This window comes from Trichosurus vulpecula, chromosome 3, assembly GCF_011100635.1.
Source record: "Trichosurus vulpecula isolate mTriVul1 chromosome 3, mTriVul1.pri, whole genome shotgun sequence".
Classification (NCBI taxonomy): domain Eukaryota; kingdom Metazoa; phylum Chordata; class Mammalia; order Diprotodontia; family Phalangeridae; genus Trichosurus; species Trichosurus vulpecula.
In genome coordinates, this window is record NC_050575.1 from 319,561,420 (window position 1) to 319,580,680 (window position 19,261).

At 38.1% G+C, this 19,261-nt stretch overlaps 2 protein-coding genes across 3 annotated transcripts; one reads left to right on the forward strand and one right to left on the reverse strand.

The window, feature by feature from the left end:
- Positions 1-1,919: 1,919 nt before the first annotated feature.
- Positions 1,920-3,598, forward strand: LOC118840694 (L-lactate dehydrogenase A chain-like). Its single transcript, XM_036748035.1, has one exon. The coding sequence runs from the start codon at positions 2,002-2,004 to the stop codon at positions 3,001-3,003; it is 1,002 nt and encodes a 333-aa protein (XP_036603930.1). The 5' UTR covers positions 1,920-2,001; the 3' UTR covers positions 3,004-3,598.
- A 2,073-nt stretch (positions 3,599-5,671) lies between these two features.
- Positions 5,672-17,015, reverse strand: ETAA1 (ETAA1 activator of ATR kinase). Of its 2 annotated transcripts, none has more exons than XM_036751138.1 (6): positions 16,637-17,015; positions 15,308-15,445; positions 14,969-15,045; positions 11,121-11,233; positions 8,773-10,871; positions 5,672-6,367 (listed from the first exon to the last, which is right to left on the reverse strand). In XM_036751138.1, the coding sequence occupies exons 1-6, from the start codon at positions 16,836-16,838 to the stop codon at positions 6,249-6,251; spliced, it is 2,748 nt and encodes a 915-aa protein (XP_036607033.1). In that variant the 5' UTR covers positions 16,839-17,015; the 3' UTR covers positions 5,672-6,248. The 2 variants fall into 2 exon arrangements, with proteins under 2 accessions (XP_036607033.1, XP_036607034.1); XM_036751139.1 differs by lacking the exon at positions 5,672-6,367 and adding an exon at positions 6,375-6,494.
- Positions 17,016-19,261: the final 2,246 nt, after the last annotated feature.

A 19,261-nucleotide genomic window follows, 5' to 3' on the forward strand; every position in this document is an offset into this window, starting at 1 on the left:
ATAGTTTCAGTAGTTTGGCTGATATGGTTTGCTATAGACTGCCATCTGCAAAAGTGGCCCTGTCTCATATTCTGTTTTCATAGTCACAAAGTCTAGAGTACTTTCTTCACAAACCTGTTGGAGGGGAGGGGTAACATTATTTCTCATTTTATATGATGAATCATGTTTAAGGAGATGATCTTCATAGCATATAATGGATACTGAAGTGAATAGTAAAAATGTGGTGACAGAGCTGTACAGAATATAATCCTGTTGTACCTGTTAGTTGATTATTTTTTTGTCTAAAGCACCTGAGGAAATATAGCCTTCAAAAGGTCCTCCTCAAACTAAAGACTTATTCATACGTATCATGGGAGATTCTGATGCAACCACAAAAACACATTGTATAATGTACTTGTGTAGCATGATGTAGTAGAAAGCTACAGGCGAGGAAACCCTCAGTTTAATCACTGCCTCTGACACAGACCATGGCATACAAATCACTTAATCTGTTAGGGCTCTAGAACAGGGCTTCTTAAAACTTATTCCACTCTCAACCCCTTCAGCACTTCTTAAACTGTGGGTCCAGACAGTTTAAGAAGTACTGCAGACTCAACACTCTTAAGATTAGAATGTCCAAAGAAGGGACCATACTGCATCAATAGGGAGTTTTCTCTCCTGGCAATTCTCTATACCAATAAAATAACAAATCTAGTTCCTACTCATACTCTAATGATATAGGGAGGCAAAAACTGAGAAATATGTCATGAACAAAATCTCAGATAGAAAAGATATTTAGAAAAGATCTCAGTCAAGATGGCAGTTGGAAAGCAGGGACTTGCGTAAGCTCCCTGCCAGGCCCCTCCAAAAAACCTATAAAAATGGCTCTGAACAAATTCTAGAACTGCAGAACCCACAAAATAGCAGAAGGAAGCAGGGCTCCAGCCCAGAACAGCCTGGATGGTCACTGGGTAAGGTCTATCACCCAGAGCTGGGAGTGGGGGGGAGCAGAGACCAGTGTGGGCGGCAGCAGGACCAACCAGACCTGGAGTAAGGCTGCACAGGCCCTAGAGCCCTGAATCAGTGACCTGTGGCAGTTAGCAGACTTCTGAACCCACAAATTCCAAAGACAATAGAGAAGATTAGTGGGAAAAGCTGCAGGGAGTGAAAGGACTTCCCAGTTTGACCACTGCCCTGGAGGCAGTGGGGGTGGTGTATCTTCAGAACTAAAGCTGCAGTTGCTTCTGGCCCCAGGCCCACCTGGTGGAGGAATTAAGTGGCAGATCAGAGCAGGAGTGCAGAGCCTGCTTAAGATCTGAGTCATGGTCCAGGTTGGCAGTTCTTGGGGAGGAGGAGCCCTGGTGTGGCAGAGCTGGCTGTATAGATATAGCTCTGAAAACAACAGTGCATCCCCTCAAGCTTGGAACAAAACACTCTCTACTCTACAAGCAGTCATACCCCGATGAAAAACTCAAGAGTCAAGTAGTTGTCTGGGAACATGGCCAGGCAACGAAAATAGATTCAGATTCAGACTCAGGAATCTTTCTTTGGTGACAAAGAAGACGAAAACATACAGCCAGAAGAAGAAACAAAGTCAAAGAGCCTACATCAAAAGCCTCCAAGAAAAACATGAACTGGTCTCAGAACATGGAAGAGCTCAAAAAGGATTTGGAAAAGCAAGTTAGAGAAGTAGAGGAAAAATTGGGACGAGAAATGAGAGTGATGCAAGAAAACCATGAAAAACAAGTCAATGACTTGGTAAAGGAGACCCAAAAAAAAATACTGAAGAAAACAACACCTTAAAAAATAGACTAACTCAAATGGCAAAAGAGCTCCAAAAAGTCAATGAGAAGAATGCCTTGAAAGGCAGAATTAGAAAAGGAGGTCTAAAAGACCACTGAAGAAAATACTACCTTAAAAATTAGATTGGAGGCGCGAGTCTGGGAGCGGCAGTCTCACATCCAAATCAGAACTTTCGCAGCCTGACCAGCAACCTCGATATCTCCCCAGAAATCTCCCAAAATGGCATCTACTGTCAAGGATCAGCTGATTTTGAATGTCCTAAAGGAAGAACAGGTTCCCCAGAACAAGATCACTGTTGTTGGGATTGGTGCAGTTGGCATGGCATGTGCCATCAGTATTTTAACAAAGGATTTGGCTGATGAACTTGCCCTAGTTGATGTAATAGAAGACAAACTAAAGGGAGAGATGATGGATCTCCAACATGGCAGCCTTTTCCTCAAAACACCAAAGATTGTTTCTGGCAAAGACTACAGTGTGACTGCACACTCAAAACTGGTCATTGTTACGGCTGGGGCACGTCAACAGGAGGGAGAAAGTTGTCTTAATTTGGTCCAGCGTAATGTGAATATCTTTAAATTCATCATTCCCAATATTGTTAAATACAGCCCTAATTGCAAGCTGCTTATTGTTTCCAATCCAGTGGATATTTTAACATATGTGGCGTGGAAGCTAAGTGGCTTTCCTAAAAATCGTGTTATTGGAAGTGGTTGCAATCTGGATTCTGCCCGTTTCCGTTACCTAATGGGGGAGAGACTTGGTGTCCATTCTTCAAGTTGTCATGGATGGGTCCTTCGGGAACATGGAGACTCCAGTGTTCCTGTATGGAGTGGTGTCAATGTTCCTGGTGTGTCTCTGAAGGGTCTTCATCCTTCTTTGGGAAGTGATGCTGATTCAGAGAATTGGAAAGATGTTCATAAACAGGTGGTTGAAAGTGCTTATGAGGTGATCAAGCTGAAGGGCTACACTTCCTGGGCCATTGGCTTGTCTGTGGCAGATCTGGCAGAAAGCATTATGAAAAATCTTAGGAGAGTGCATCCTATTTCCACCATGATTAAGGGCCTATATGGCATTAATGAGGATGTCTTTCTTAGTGTCCCATGTATCTTGGGGCAGAACGGCATTTCAGATGTGGTGAAGGTAAACCTGAATCCGGAGGAGGAAAGCCGTTTAAAGAAGAGCGCAGATACTCTTTGGGGAATCCAGAAGGAGCTGCAATTTTAAAACCGTTTAATGTGCCGCCATCAAGAGAGAACAGTCGTTGAGGGGTTATGTATGATGCACTTTTCAAATAGGTCAAATCTTTCCTCTGATTAGTGATTGAACACCAGAAATGTAAAACCTGTGAACACACTCTAGTCTCTTCCTAAAGTTAGAAATGGGGAATAGTACAGTGTGACTACTATTTGTTAAACCCTGTTGTTGTTTGCATCTGATGCTGGATGTGACTTGTATAATCTCAGTAGTTGGCATCAAGCAGAGCTGGCGCCCCACAGGTATATGAACTACCTGCCATGTATGTAGGTGCTATAGATTCCCATAGGTCCAGAAGACAACACTCCAGGATACAAAACACCACACAGTAGTAATTCTTTATTGATGCATTGATTACTTTTGTGTTCCCCTTCATTAGGGCTCTACAGCAGGCACTATGTATCACTTTTCCAGAGGACCTGATTTTGTCTATATTTATATATATATATCTCAATAGTTGTAAATTTCCATATTATATAAAAAGATCTGTATATGTACAATGATGCAATCAATTCCTCAAGTGTCATACTAACCCTAAATACTGAATAAACAACAAATAAATAATTCAACAACAAAAAAAATTAGATTGGAGCAAGTGAAAGCTAGTGATTTTATGAGAAATTAAGATATTCTAAAACAGAACCAAAGGAATGAAAAAGTGGAAGACAATGTGAAATATCTCATTGGAAAAACCACTGACCTGGAAAATAGATCCAGGAGAGATAATTTAAAAATCATTGGACTACCTGAAAGCCATGATCTAAGAAAGAGCCTAGATATCATTTTTCAAGAAATTATCAAGGAAAACTGCCAGAGGGTAAAATAGAAATTGAAAGAATCCACCAATTGCCTCCTGAAAAAGCTCGCAAAAAGAAAACTCCTAGGAATATTGTCACCAAATTCCAGAGCTCCCAGATCAAGGAGAAAATACTGAAAGCAGCCAGAAAGAAACAATTTGAGTACTGTGGAAACACAATCAGAATAACACAAAATCTAGCAGCTCCTACATTAGGGGATTGAAGGGCTTGGAGGTCAAAAGAGCTAGGATTAAAACCAAGAATCACCTACCCAGCAAAACTCAGTATCATGCTCCAAGGCAAAATACAGACTTTCAATAAAATAGAGGACTTCCAAGCTTTCTCAGTGAAAAGACCAGAGCTGAATAGAAAATTTGACTTTCAAACACAAGAATCAAGAGAAACATGAAAAGGTAAACAAGAAAGAGAAATCACAAGGGACTTCTAAAGTGGAACTGTTTTGTTTGCATTCCTACATGGAAAGATGATGTGTATGACTCACGAGACCTCAGTATTAGGGTAGCTGAAGGGACAGGGTGAGTTGCATATGAAGGGATGATATCTAAAAAGATAAAATAAAACTAAGGGATGAGAGAGGAATATATTGAGAGAGGGAGAAAGGGAGAGATAAAATGGGGTAAATTATCTCACATAAAAGTGGCAAGAAAAAACAGTTCTGTAGGAAGGAAGAGGGGACAGGTGAGGGGGAATGAGTGAATCTTGCTCTCATTGGATTTGACCTGAGGGGATAACATACACAATCAACTGGGTATCTTAATCCACAGGAAAGGAAGAAGAAAATAAAAAAGGGATGATAGAGGGAGGAGGTAATCAAAAACAAACACTTTTGAAAAGGGACTGGGTCAAGGGACAAAACTGAATAAAGGGGTAGGTTAGGAAAGAGCAAAATACAGCCTTTCACAACATGAGTTTTATGGAAGCGTTTTATATAATGATACACATGTGGCCTATGTTGAATTGGTTGCCTTCCTAGGGAGGGTGAATGGGGAGGGAAGAGGGGAGAGAATTTGGAACTCAAAAGTTTTAAAAACAGATGTTCAAAAAAAAAAAAGTGTTTGCATGCAACTAGGAAATAAGATACACAGGCAATGGGGCATAGAAATTTATCTTGCCCTACAAGAAAGTAAGGGAAAAAGGAATGGGAGGGTAGTGGGGTGACAGAAGGGAGGGCTGAATGGGGAACAGGGCAATTAGATTATATGCCATCTTGGAGTGGGGGGGGAGGGTAGAAATGGGGAGAAAATTTGTAATTCAGACTCTTGTGAAAATCAATGCTGAAAACTAAATGTATTAAATAAAGAGAATTAAAAAAAAAGTCTTTACTGAAGATTCTTCATTCTTCAGATACTCTTGTCTGAGGATGGCATTGTTTTGGTTGCATCAAGCCCTGGGACACTATAGGGTTGCATTAATAATCTATGGACTCTCTGGAACTCTTGGGCAGAAATTTTTAACCTGGGATGCGTGAACTTTCTAAATAAATATTTTGATACCTGTATTTTGACAAATTGGTTTCCTCTGTAATCCTAACGTATTTTATTTTATGCATTTTAAATAATTATTCTGAGAAGAGCTCCATAGTATTCAGATTGCCAAAGGGATCAAAAACCCCCCAAGCCCCAACAAAACATAAAGATGACAGTTTCTGTGTATTTTACCCTGTTCACAAGATGTACGCTGCTGGCTGGAATACTTTTATAGCTAGCATTTAAAAAAAAAAAAGACTTCTTAAACTGGACTACTGAACTGGTCAGTTTCTTAAAGGAATAAAAAAAATTCCCAATAGAATAATGTTTAAGAGATACTGAAACTCAAAGATATTTCAAGTCTGAAATGGAAAATATTTATTAATTACATACAATGGAATTAAATCTTTTATTTCTATCATCCCCAACACAAGTAGTATAAAAATTTGCGAACTTATTAAAAACATTAAACAAATCAGATACTGAACAAAAAAAAAATCAGAAAACCAGACCGTTATCATATTGTCAAGACCCAAGTTCTGTAATAGGAAAAAGGCTACCTGTTTCATGAAACTTAGTTTCACCTCTCTCAGTGATGATTCTCCACAATCACAGCTTTAAAATTATTAACAATTCTGCTCGTAAACTTACAGTACATAATTAAGATGTACATGAACACTTTAAATCTTGCAACCTTTCTGGACCTTGCAAAACTTTTGTTAACTACTGTATGAATATATTTGGGAGGAAAAGTTCGTTTACAATTGTAAACATTAAATAATAAAATAGAAGTCTATGCTTTATAAATCAGTATCAAATTTCTCATAGAGAAACCAAAAAAAAAACCACAATATTTGCTATCAAATGTAAATGTAAAGTCTTTTAACATGTCTCTTCTCTCAAACTGATTTTTCTAATTCAGGATATTAAATTAGGTATGTGTTGTATTCACAAATGATGTCCGTGCTTTAGACATTCTTCGAATCAGAGCTTCTTGTCTCTTTCTCTGAATCTCTTCTGGTGAATATTTTCTATTTTTTTCTTCTTCCTCTGCAAATTAAAAAGACTAACTTTAAGTTTTTTAAATGAATTTGGAAAGTACCCTTTCAGATACTACTATGGTGCACTGGGATCTGCCATACTGATTTTCCTAACAGAGGTAAACACAGGTTGAGTGCTATAGGAAAAAAGAAAACAAATGAACAGTCATTGTATTGCTATGAGTAGTCATCTAATATGGGCATATTCACTAGATTCAAATAACATTTGATATCCTACCAATTGTGGCTAATTGCATCTAGTTTCTGTGTTCTACAATATTAAAAATGTAAAATGGAACTACAAAAGGTGAAAATTCAATTTTTAATATTAAGCACTTACATTGAGCACAAAACACTGCACCAGGTACTGAGGAGATTTTTTTAAAATAGTGACAAAGAACCTACAAAAATCCTGATATTCTTATGTTGGGAGAGAATATTTTTACAACCTTTTTCTCCATCAGGCTTTCAAATTCAAGCATTAATTTGTTGCTCAGGAAAGAACTGTTTAGAATGATTTTTAAGATTAGTTATCTTGATAAATACACTTTTGACCACTTGTTGCTCTCTCAGGGTCAAAGCAATAGGTGAAATTTATAGCACTCTTATCTATTTTTAAAATTTTTTAAAATTCACTTTTTTGATGCCTCTTATCATTACATCGCATCTCTGCATCACTATACAAGTATACAAGACTTCACATAACTATACAATCACACAAGATATACTTAGTCTCTTTTCATCATTTCTCTAGAGACAACTCTTAACCTGGAATGATTCAATGGTATTCAAAAGCTACAACATGTGTATATGTGTGTGTGTATATATATATTATATATGTATGTACATGTATAAATCATCTTAAATATTAAATATTTATTATTTTAAATTTATTTTAAAATTAATGTCAGAAAATATAATAAAAACATTTTATGGGATCTAAAGCAAAACTTAAAACAGTATTTTTAACCATATTAAAGTATGAATGTATGCCTATACAGCATACTACAACTTTAGGTATATGACTTTAGATAACCATGTTAGAAAACTGGCCCAAGTCTTTTCAAATAAAGCAGATAAGAAAGAAAAAAGAAATCCCATTAATTAACACTCAATCCCACCATGTAAGGAGACAAAGACCTTGATGTCGAATATTTAATTCTGACAGTTTATTACAATAACAAAAAAACGTGAGCTGACTTTTATTTTGAGTTAGAACTTGGGCAGTTTAAAATACTGGACTAACACAATCTGGCAGAAATTTGTGTTTTCTATAGAACCATATTTAAATTAGCAAAAATATTTCTGGTCTGAATATTCCTTTTTGATGAAAGACTATCATGCTTAATGTATTCTATGAATATGCACAACACTGTAACTGCTGAATAAAGCAGTCTACTTCATATACGTTGGCTTTACAGAGCAGTAAACAGAAATCCCTAATATTATTGGCAAGAAAATAATTTAATTTATACTAAAATCGGTGTTAATGACGTTAGAATTCCATTACTTTAATACAAATTGGACCAGTCTTTCATAGGTAAATTGCCTTGACAACCAGCACCAGGCCACACCTGTTATGTCTGCTTCCTTTATTGTCAAAAAAGCAATTTTTTTCCCTTGAAAGATTAGCATGATCTTCATAATAAATGACTCAATGCCAAGTAACAACCACAAAAAGGAATACTAAGAGAAGCTTAGAATTTTAAAAAACATTATAGCTAATTTTCAATCATCTACATTTGTAGGATTAACAGGGGTGGTTGGTTAATCCAAAACAGCAAACAATTCAGCATGCTATTAACATTTGAGAACTAACTTTCAGTAAAAGTACAAGACAAATAATTTTTTAATATTTCCATCCCATCTCAGCTCAGCCTTTTTAAAAAAATTCTATAATATACATCAAAAAAGTGCATTGTCTCAAAGTTTACTGCAAAGTACTACAGAAATGCTCTCTATCTCTAGCAAGAGCAATTTCAAATCAGCAATCTTTAAGAAGTGCTGCAAGAGGAAACTGAGGCCCAGAGAGGTTGTACTAGGACAACACAAGTAATAATTGGTAGATCCAAGACTCAAATACAGACCCTCTGACTTCAAGCCTACTGTTTTTCCCATGGTACTATGTCCTAAGTAGGTAAATCCCAGGGAGTTCACTGAGGCAGAAAGAGGTTAATTGACTTCTCTAAGGTCACGCAGCCAGTGGTGAGATTTGAAAGTCTGAAGGACAAAATTTTCTGACAGAATTTGTCTTTGTAGAAAACATGCCACCTTCTCTGTGCTACATAGAATAATTGTAGCTGGATATTTTAATTATAGCTATAAATATCTCATACCTCACCTCTATCCCCAGCATAAGTGTGACAATTATACTCTAAGACAACAGTTCTTAAAAAGAACTTTTTTTGTACATACCTTTTGTAGGTAGTTTACAGGATTCAGAAAATTGTCTCTTCAAAAGTTGCTGTGGCACAGCCTCACCAAGTAAATTTTCAAACTGAGTTTTGCTTTTCTCCGAATGCTGTAAAATTTTGGTGTCAGATATGCTTCCTGATGGTATACTACTGTGACTAAAATGAGGAAGAGTCTGAGGATTTTTAATCTTTATGAAAGAGTACCCAGAGGATGTTGGAACTGATGTTTTGTTAACATGGTGACCAGTCTGGGTTGTTACTACACTATGAGAAAGATTCTGATTGTGTAAATTTCTTGAAGTAACATCTGTACATGTGTAGCTTGAACTTACTCCCAAACTTAAATTTCCTGTAAGAACTGAGGACTTGTTCACCCCTGCTGGAACATTGCAATTATTCGAAGAAACATGTTGATCATTGTTCTGATAATTTGGGTACTTGTAGTCTTTACTCAGATTTTTAGTACCTGTAGAATTAGCAGAACTTCCATAATTTGTACTTTCTTTACAAGTTAACTTGTCTGTTTGTACAACTTCTCTCAATGATGTTCCATGTGCAGAAATATTATCTATGTTCAAATGCTTATATTGCAGCAACTGATGTCCTTTCTCAGACATAATTGATTTAGTTTCCATCCCCAAATGGGAATTATAATTAACCTTTTGTTTATTTTCAGACCCTTGGCTGTCTTTTTTCAAGTCTTGCTGCTGGGTCAGTTTTTCTACATGGTCACATGCTTGGTAAAGCAAATCATCATCATCATCTGCATCCCAAGACTTCTCTAATTCATGACATGCTTCAATAACTTCACTAGCAAGCTTAGGATCACTCCAGTCATCAAATAAAGAACACTGCTTTGGTGCATCCTTCTGATTTAAGTTACAAAAATTGGTTTCATTAGATATTTTTGTAGAGTTATTAGGATTTCTTGTAACAGACACATTAAATGGCTGATAACAGTTGGGCAAATTTTTGCCATCTTGCCCAGTTTCTAACTGAAGACTGGTATGTCTTGTGACCAAAGTAGACTCCTTTGCAGAAGCTTTCATATTTGATCCAAATTTAGGGTAAATAATCTCCTTTGTCTTTTGGACATTAGATGCAACTGAAAGCTCAGGATAACCAGGAATTTTGGGGGGAAAACTTGTCTTACTGAAATTCCTCTTATATTCCACTTCATTCTCAGTAGGTACCAATTGCATAGGCTCATTATTTGGCTTCAGAGGAAACAGAGCTTTGGTAGGATCAGGGATATATTTGTTATTTGTGTCTGGAGGAAGATCTTGCAAATTTTTTGAAAGACTTTTACCAATAGTCAAATCTTCATTTATTCCTACCTTGGCTTTATCATTTTTACCGGCAGTAAGCATACAAGTATATTTCTGAACAGTTGGCTGAGAAATATCAGAAGTAGTTAAAAGTTCAGGGGCTTGAGTAATTTGCATAACAAAAGAGTCATCAGTTAGCATGTGTTCCCAGTCATCATCATCATCAAAATCAACCCCAGTATCTATCTCCCTAGGCTTAATCTCTGACTTTGCAAAAGAGGAAGTTACACTTGACTTTGCCATTACAAGGGAGTCTGATGCAGAAGTAACCATTACTGGGGTCAGATTTTGTTGGCATGCAATTTTATTCACGTGTTTCTCAGTGACCACAGTTTCAGTAGAATTGTCTATCTCCTCTTTCAAAGTGTTATTCTTGCCATTACTGGTAGTAAAAGAAGCATTTAACAGACCTTGACTTAACTGTCCACTACATTTCTGAGTCGAACCATCAAAAAGAGCAGTAAGGGCTGCTTCAGCATGTGGGTCAAAGTTAGTCAGACTGTTTTTCTTATGATGTTCTTCCTCAGAGATACTGGAGTTCCCTTTTACTGTCACAGCAATATTTGCTTCAGAAACTTCATCAGAGACTGACTGCAGAGCTTGTATCTGTGGATCATCTTTACAATTATTTAAAGTCTGTGCTTCTGAAATTGTCTGGACAAAATCATGAGTGTCAGTGTTTTGTTCCTGCCTTACATCTAGCTCCACCATGTTTTTATCAAATTGTTTAGCCAATTTTATAAGTTCTTCTTCACTACTTTGTGCTTTAAACCTGCAAAATAACCATAAAGAAAAATTTACTTAGGAATTTAGATACTTAGGAACTAGTTAAATAGTTTTTTAAAATTACTGTGAAGTTAAATCTTTGGTATAGCTTAAACACCTCAATATCTTCAAACTAAATTTAAAAACAGAAAGTTAAGGAGAAATACTAAATACTTGTAATATGTTAATACCTTAAACAGCTATTTTCAACAATTATCCAGTTCCCATCAACTTAGTAAAACAAAGAAGAACTTACTTTATATAGCCATTTCTTGTTCTAGATTTTATTTTTGTTATACCAGGAGTACATGGAATTGCACCTTCACCAATCCACATGTCTAGAAGGGAGTCTGTTGTTGGTTTTTCACCCTTGAAAATTAGATTCACAAATGCTTACAACGATCGTATTTAATGTTCTAACAGTATGAATTACAAATATTTTATTTTTTACAAAAGGAAGAGACAATTCCCTAGAAATATGAAACAATGGTGATGAATGTAATGTTCAAAAGGGAAAAAACTGATATATATTTTGTAAAATCAATCTTGAACATAAAGTAAGTTTATTTGATATAACTTAAGTCTCATTCTCCCTCTCTTTCTGCTTTCCTATTTCAAACAACCTGGCACTGCAACAGTTACAGAAGGGAATAATCCCAAGCTCTAATAGCTCTGACCTGTTTTGTTTCCAACTTGGGCCAACTGACCTTTCTTTAGGCAGTATGGAGGCATCTATCCATGGGGCTAATCATAATAGTGTCAAAGTTAGTGTGCATACCCAATCCATTTTACCCTAATCTAGCTCATAACTCCCAAGCTTAAATGATCCACTAGCTTAGGCCTCCTTATTAAAAGGAATTATAATTATGCACCACTACGCCCAGATAAAGTATTTCATTATGGGTTTATCTACTCGGGTTGGAAAAAAAAGAGTAGAGAAAGTAGTAGTAAAATGTAGGAAGGGTACTGAATTATAAGTCAGGAAATGTGAGTTCTAGTCTCAGCTTGGCCAACAAATAGCCATGTGTTCTTAAAATACTTGGTGTTTCATTTCATTTAATTGAAGCATTTTATAACCCTTAAAATAAAAACTGTGCCTAAATAGGAATTAGAAATACAAAATATGGGGCAGCTAGGTGGCGCAGTGAGTAGAGCAGTGGCCCTGGAGTTAGTAGGACCTGAGTTCAAATCCGGCCTCAGGCACTTGACACATTTACTAGCTGTGTAACCTTGGGCAAGTCACTTAACCCCAATTGCCCTGCCCACCCCACCAAAAACACCTAAAAAAAGTATGAAATATGAAATTTTTCTATCAACTAATGTTGATACAAAATTTATGATAAAGGAACTAGAAAATCATGTAATAGCTAGCATTTATATAGTGCTTTGAGATTTCTAAAGTGCTTTATATGACTTCTTACTTGATCTTCAAAACAAATTCTAAGCTTAGTGATATTACAGTTGAGAAAACTGAGACTCAGGAAATAAAATGACTTGCTCAAGGTCATGCTGGTAATAGCTGAGGTGGGACTTGAATTCAGGTCTTCCTGTCTCCAAGTCCAGCACTCTAGCCATGGTGCAACCTAGCTGCCTAGGACTGGGGGGCTTGATGCCATTATTTCTGTCTGATGAAATAGTAGATGATAATTTGACAGTAGATTACAACTCTAAACAAGTACAAAAAGAAACCCAAGTCATTAAAAGCAAAAAGCAGAATTTTGGAAAGGTATTTGTCGGAAGCCATCAACGTTTCAATAGTATAGGTTCATAAGCACTGCTTTTTATATGTGTAGGTATGAGGATACATCTTAATTATATGTCTCCATGCATGGAATTTACTGGTATACATACCAATTGGGGAGGGAGAGGTGGGACAAATTAAGTATTTACCTTACAAATATGTTTTAAGGAACATACTGATGGGCTGTTTTCCTAAAAATACTTCCTGAATAGGCTGATATTCTCTCAACCATTTTGGATGAGTTAATTGGTAAAGTTCTTTTCAAGAGTTATCACCTTATTTTATTTTAATAAGAATGCTCAAAGAGGATATATAAAGGGGGTTTTAGGAGAGGGCCAAGTAAAATAGTGGAAAGGTGGCAAATGTCAAAATTGGCATACAGATAGCTATGGAATCTTGTATGTTCCTAAGAGGGCAACATTACTATATCAATTCTAAGTCAGGGAGATAGTCTTGGCAATAACTAGTCACTGAAAATTGTCCAACATTGTGTAGATTGTCAATTCTGAAATCACAATCATGAATAACTTAACCTTAAAAGCTGAGCAGAATCTCCTAGGGAAAAACAATTCATACAAAGATAGCAGTAAGGTAAAGAGAAACTGATCAAAGTAATGACCAACAACATTACCAGAGGATGTATGAAACACGATGCCCACCTCCTGACCGAAAGGTGATGACACAAAATGAAGAAAGAGACACGACTATTATGTATATTAGTTTTGCTTGACAGTGATTATTTGTTACCAGTTTTTTTTTTGCTTTCTCTGAGTTTTTAACAGGGGGAGAAAAGGGCAATAGTGATGTCCCCAAAAGGTCACCGAAACATTCTAAAAAGTGCACGGAAGAGACCAGAAAGAACTTCAAATGTAAGCAAAGACAGTTTTGAAAGTAAAGTATGGAATTTATTACAAACTTTTTTAAAAAAGAAAGTGAAAATGAAACTTTCATAAACAATCATTTTTTTGTGTTTTGCTGAATACATGAAAATGTTCTTTTTTGGTATTTAAGCTCAAATTTAAAAATCACAAAAAAAGTTAATTTTAAAAATAAAGTAAATTAAAATTTAAAAGGAAAAATCCATGCTACTGCCACTTCTTTATGTGAGTTATAATTTCAGGCCCATTTAGGTAGGGCAACCAATGCTTTACTCAGATATTTATCAATGTTTAGGCTGTCTAGTCCAGAGACATTTTATTGTGCTTCTTTGATTCATGTGAAACATATACAATTAATGAAGATCTTTTTTGTTAACTTATAAGGAAAATGGTAATATGACATAAATGCTACTTAACTAATAAACTATTTGTAAAATGAATTTCTAAGACAAACATAGGCTGCAGAGCTTATTTATAATTTCAGGTATTTTAATGGATCCAGGAAAATTCTTTCACTCTCCTGGCTCCCCCATTAAATTGCCAATGATCTCTTCTAACCATGTGATGAGGATGCTAACTATCACCTACTAGTAAATATACACCATGTTTCTTTCAGTGTGGACACTCTATAGAGAATAGCAAAAAGGTGGATATAAATGTTTAGTTGTAAGACAAGGAATCTTCCACTGACTTCTTACTATTTCTTGACCATCTAATAGACTGTAAATGAAGTGATTTAATTGATTCCTGACATTACAGGTATTTAGGGCTTAACTTTAACTTCACTCATACTAGTGACAGGAACTACAGGGAGAAGGGAGAAATACAATTTTTGTAAAAACTGTTTCATTTGGTAAAAGATCCTAACACACTACTGAAGTCTTTAAGAATCAGTATTAAGAAAGACATTTTTTAGTAGAATGATGGTGTGGATTTGGTGTAAGTGTAGGCAAATACTTCAAGATGATTTTTAGATATAAATTTTCCTGTTCTATCAATAACTTGAAAAACATAAATCAGTTAAAAAAATCAAGAGGGATTTTGACAATGTTTATACGAACTGACCAACATATGCCAATCAAAAAATTTCAGAGTTGGAACTACAAAGGTCATTTAGTTCAACTGGCAGCTAAAGTAGAATCCTAAAACATCCCCTACAAGTAAAGCTGAGAATACAGATCCACCAAGTATCAATCTTTTCTGCCATTACTTTAATGTGAAGGAAAATACAGAGGTGAAGAAATAATTATGTGTATTAAGGGCAACATAATGGTGGTAAACCTTTTCCTACTTAACAACTATATGGTGTTTCATGGTTTACAAAGGTCCCTCTTCACAACAATCTCTTGAGGGAGATAGTGTGAGAATGATATCCATTTTACAGATAAGGGAAGTGAGGCTCCTCGACAATAAGTGACTTGACTAGAGATACTGAGTTAATAAGTGCTTTAGTAATAAACTATACAGCTATTAAATTTTATTTACCTGAGGAGCAATACGGTTAACAATATCTGAAATTGCAACACTACATCTCCTGTCAAGCTGTTTATTTCTTCTTTCACCTAAAAGTGAAAAAGCATTTCTATAAGTTATAAAAGAACACTTAAGTTGTTAATATTAAGACTCCTTGAAAAGGCAATTTTAATAATATGCTTTAAGTCCATGACTACCCCATACCATAGTATGCTTTCAATGAAAAGGATCAATATTGTCATAAAACTATTTGTTCTGTACAAGTTTCTGACCTTACTTATTAAATAATTATTCAAGCCTATCAAATATCAAAAATCAGTTTTATATAAGATATTTCCAATTACAAGTTACCTAATTGACAGGTTGTTGGAGAATTTGGATCCCAAAATATTTCTTGCTGTCCATCAGTATCATTACAAGGGGAACTGAAGATAGGTGATCGAAAACTGGATTGCAACAATCTCTTTGGGGTTTTATCCAAGCACATTTCTGTATAAATATAAAATATAATTAAAACAAACATTATTGCATTTAAAGGGTTACTTCATATAACACTGATACAATAACTAAATGGCTTTGATTCAGTTACTTTGTAGATATGCTGATAATTTCCTTCCAAAACAGGATCATTAAAATGATGAAGGTTGTAATGTTTTATATATAAATGCATAAACACCGAGGAAATTTAAATATTTCTGCATCCCTGGCCAGATACATATTTGAGTACAGGTGGGTAATCAGACATATATATGCATGGGTATGTATGTGTGTGTATTTATACACATACACCACACACATATACACATATACACGTACATAGTGTAAAAGTCACTAGATCCTTATTATCAGTGAATGTTGGGGCATTAGAGCCAATTTAGAAGATTCCACTTCAAAAAGATTTTGGAATACTTGCTATTTCAAAAATCAAAAAGATACTCCCCCCAATTTGAGAATTATGGATTTATTTTTCCCCACCTTTGAATTTATGATCTAATCTCTCACTTTGGGGGAGGGGGTTGTGAAGAATGAGAACCACTAAACCTTGAAGACAAAAACCTCATTATTACAATTCGTCCTAAAAAAAATATCCCTCCCTTATAGGATTAAAAAGCACTTGTATACCCTCTCACCAGGATTCATTGGTAGAAAACATTTAACTGGAATATTGGTCGTATGCTCTAACGCAAAATTAAGAGAATAAGAAACACTTTTAAGTTATAGTGACAATTGTCAGTTTGCAGTTGGTAAGTGGTGCAAATGAAGGCGTCCTCCCAACTCGCACTTGGGGCCTCCTCCGCACCGGGGGAGGAGGGTTGGCTGGGATGGGAATGTGGCCCTCCCTTCCTAGGGTCCACCCATCACGATGCTGCTCTCAAACCAAGGTTTAGGCTGAGCAGGTTGGGGCACCCGGAGGGCCAGAAGGCTTCCTCCCTTCCCCCCCCCCCGCCCCCAACAAACCGACCGGAAGCCGCGGGGCCCCAGGCCGGGCGTCCGCGCGAGGTGCCGCGTAGCTGCACGGTGGGTCAGGCTCGTGCAGGACTAAAGGCTGGGGCGGGGGAGAGGGTGTTTCCCAAGGGTATGAGCGCAGCGCCCCCCTCCCCGCACCCTCGAGGCGCGCGTGCGGCCTGCCTCCCAGTGGAAGCTGTGGCCCCGCGGCGGCTGGGCCACCCAAGGCCTCACCCTCGGCACTTTTACTGACAGGAGCGCAGCTCTCCGAAGCTTGGGCCACTTCTCTCAGCGCCCTCCGCCGGCCCCGCAGCCGCCGCCCGGGGCCACCGAGCGGCCTCTCCTCGTCCCCGGCCAAGGGGGTCGGTGGAGTCGGCGGAGGCGGCGGCCCGTTGGGGCCGGGCGATTCCCTGAGCTTCCTCCGCCGACTCAGCATCGTCCCTCAGCCGGGGCCTCCCCCTCCCGCCGCGCGCTCTTTCTCTTTCTTCTCCCTTCACATCTTTCCCGGGAGGTGGGGGCGGGGGAGAACACCGGCACTACCACCAAGCAGGGGTCTTTGCGAGTGCCTTCGCCATCTTGACCGGACCGGCGGCTAGAAGGGAAGCTAATGATTGGCTGCTGCTCGCAGAAGGGCGGTACGAGTGCCTTACGTCAGAGTCGTGTGGCCATACGTACGCAGCCCTGGGAGCTGCTGGGGGAGGGGGAGAGCTCCCTCCGGTTGCCCGAAGAGTGGGGAAGGGGTTTAACTCCTCTCTATTCTCTGTCTCTAACCTCATCCTCCTCTCATCCTTCTGCACGGTGACACCGAGTGGGGCGTGCCATGTTGTTCCCCAATTCCTAGGGCCTCATGTGGCTAACTTCGGTCCAATACAACAACAGTAATAGCTGACGTTTATAAAGAAATTTAAAGTTTGCAAAGCACATTATTCACACCAAACTACCCCCACCCCCTTCACACACAATACATATACACACACGTTTTATAATCTAGCTATGTGGGGTGGTGTTATCTCTATTTTTCTAAAATGAGAAATTTTACACGAAAGTCACCTGATTAGGGCTGCGCAGCTAGAAACTGAATCTGGGTCTTGTTGAGTCCAACACTCCCTCACTGCCTCCTCAAAAAGCACTCATCGGGTGATGGGCATCCAAAAACAAGCCGAAGCCTCAGTCCTCAGGGAATTGACATTTTGTTGGGGAAAATACGTAGATTAGAAAATTGTGTGTGTGTGTGTGTGTGTGTGTGTGTGTATCTAATATCTATCCATACTATGTGTAGGTCTTTCTGTGTGTACATATGGACACCTACACTGTGTGTTTTTCTCTATGCAAATTTATATATGTATATACTTGTATGCAGGTACATATGTATATTACATACATGCACACAGTTATTTGTCCTTCTTTGTTTTGGAAGACTAGTGACATCAAGGGGCACAAAGTCATCAGCCTGGCTCTCTCTCTTCCACGGTCATCCAAGTCCAGTCGCAGGACAAAAGTCAGGACAACTGGCGATGGCCCATGCAAGTGGATGACCTTGGCATCTTCAACATCTGACCAAGCTCTAGGATCTCCATAGTGTGAATTGTTCTCATCTACCATGCCACTGGGGAAAGTCTTCACACCCGCCACCTCGCCTTTGGTTTGAAGCCCACTGGTTACCCTCAGCCTGGTTTTAGCCTGCCTGCCAAGATGATTTTACTGGGGTATGACCACACAGCTTTTTGGAGCCACAGGTGAGAATTGAGTACCAGGTGGACACTAAAGGTGGATGAGCAAGCAGCCTTGGAGAGAGTTTGGTCAGTGCTCACACCAGAGGTGCTCGTCCTTCTTGGGCACCACATACATACATATATACATACTACATATATACATGTATGTATGCATACCGGCATACAGAAAGAAACAGTTTATTTTTCTTCCTAAGTGTTTTATATATCTTTTGTTTCCTACATACAGATCGTGTGAGTGATCCTGGGTAAATAACTTACTAGCTGACTTTAAGGTTTAGAAGTATTATATTATTTAGAAAACTATCCTCAAAACAATTCTGGGGGTTAGGTGTTATTGTTATCCTCAGTTTACAGATAAGGAAACTGAAACAGATAAAGGTTAAGTGATTAGGCCAGGGTGAAGGTTGCTGTTACCTGAAACAGGATTTGAATTCCTGTCTTCTTGCTTCTAGGTCCACTGAGCCACCCAGCAGCCCTGGGTATCTTTTTTTTTTTTTTTTGGAGGGGGGAAGCAGGGCCATTGGGGTCAAGTGACTTGCCCAAGGTCACACAGCTAGTAAAAGTGTCAAGTTCACAATTGAACTGGATTTGAACTCAGGTCCTTCAGATTCCAGGGTTGGTGTTCTACTTACTGCACTACCTAGCTGCCCCAGGTATTGTTAGGCAACTCAAGTAAGAGTACTATTTCTGGAGAAATTGAAAATTGGCATTGATAAAGGAAGTTTCTTCCCCAGGAGCTACATTGATGAAATTACAGCTTTGGTGATTTCATATAGACACACAAGTGTGCCCCCAGAACTTTGGGTAAATCCCTTTTGGCACATTTGCAGAGTGATTTCAGATTTTTCAGAATGATTTTCATTTTCACTCTGTGAAAATATGATTTTTCAGAGTGATTTTCTGACTTCTGATTTTCCCAGTGATGTTCAGAGTGAATTGGAAGTAACTCCCTGATCACTGAGGGCACAGATCACATACATTTATGAGCAGGTTGATATAGCCATCTTGGTGTCAAAGTGGAAAGAGCACTGGGCCTGAAGTTGGGAAGACTTGAGTTCAAATATGGCCCTAGAAACTTACTAGCTGTGTGACCCTGGGCACCTCACTTAACCCTCTCTGCCTTAGT

Bases quoted from the DNA above. Each gene is read 5' to 3' on its own strand.
- ETAA1 (XM_036751138.1), bottom strand. From the start codon at position 16,838: ATGCTGAGTCGGCGGAGGAAGCTCAGGGAATCGCCCGGCCCCAACGGG. The intron at 15,046-15,307 runs GTAACTTGTAAT...TTTCACTTTTAG, and splicing joins TCCAACAACCTGTCAATTAG to GTGAAAGAAGAAATAAACAG. The intron at 10,872-11,120 runs GTAAGTTCTTCT...GTTATTTTGCAG, and splicing joins ACAAGAAATGGCTATATAAA to GTTTAAAGCACAAAGTAGTG.
- LOC118840694 (XM_036748035.1), top strand. From the start codon at position 2,002: ATGGCATCTACTGTCAAGGATCAGCTGATTTTGAATGTCCTAAAGGAA.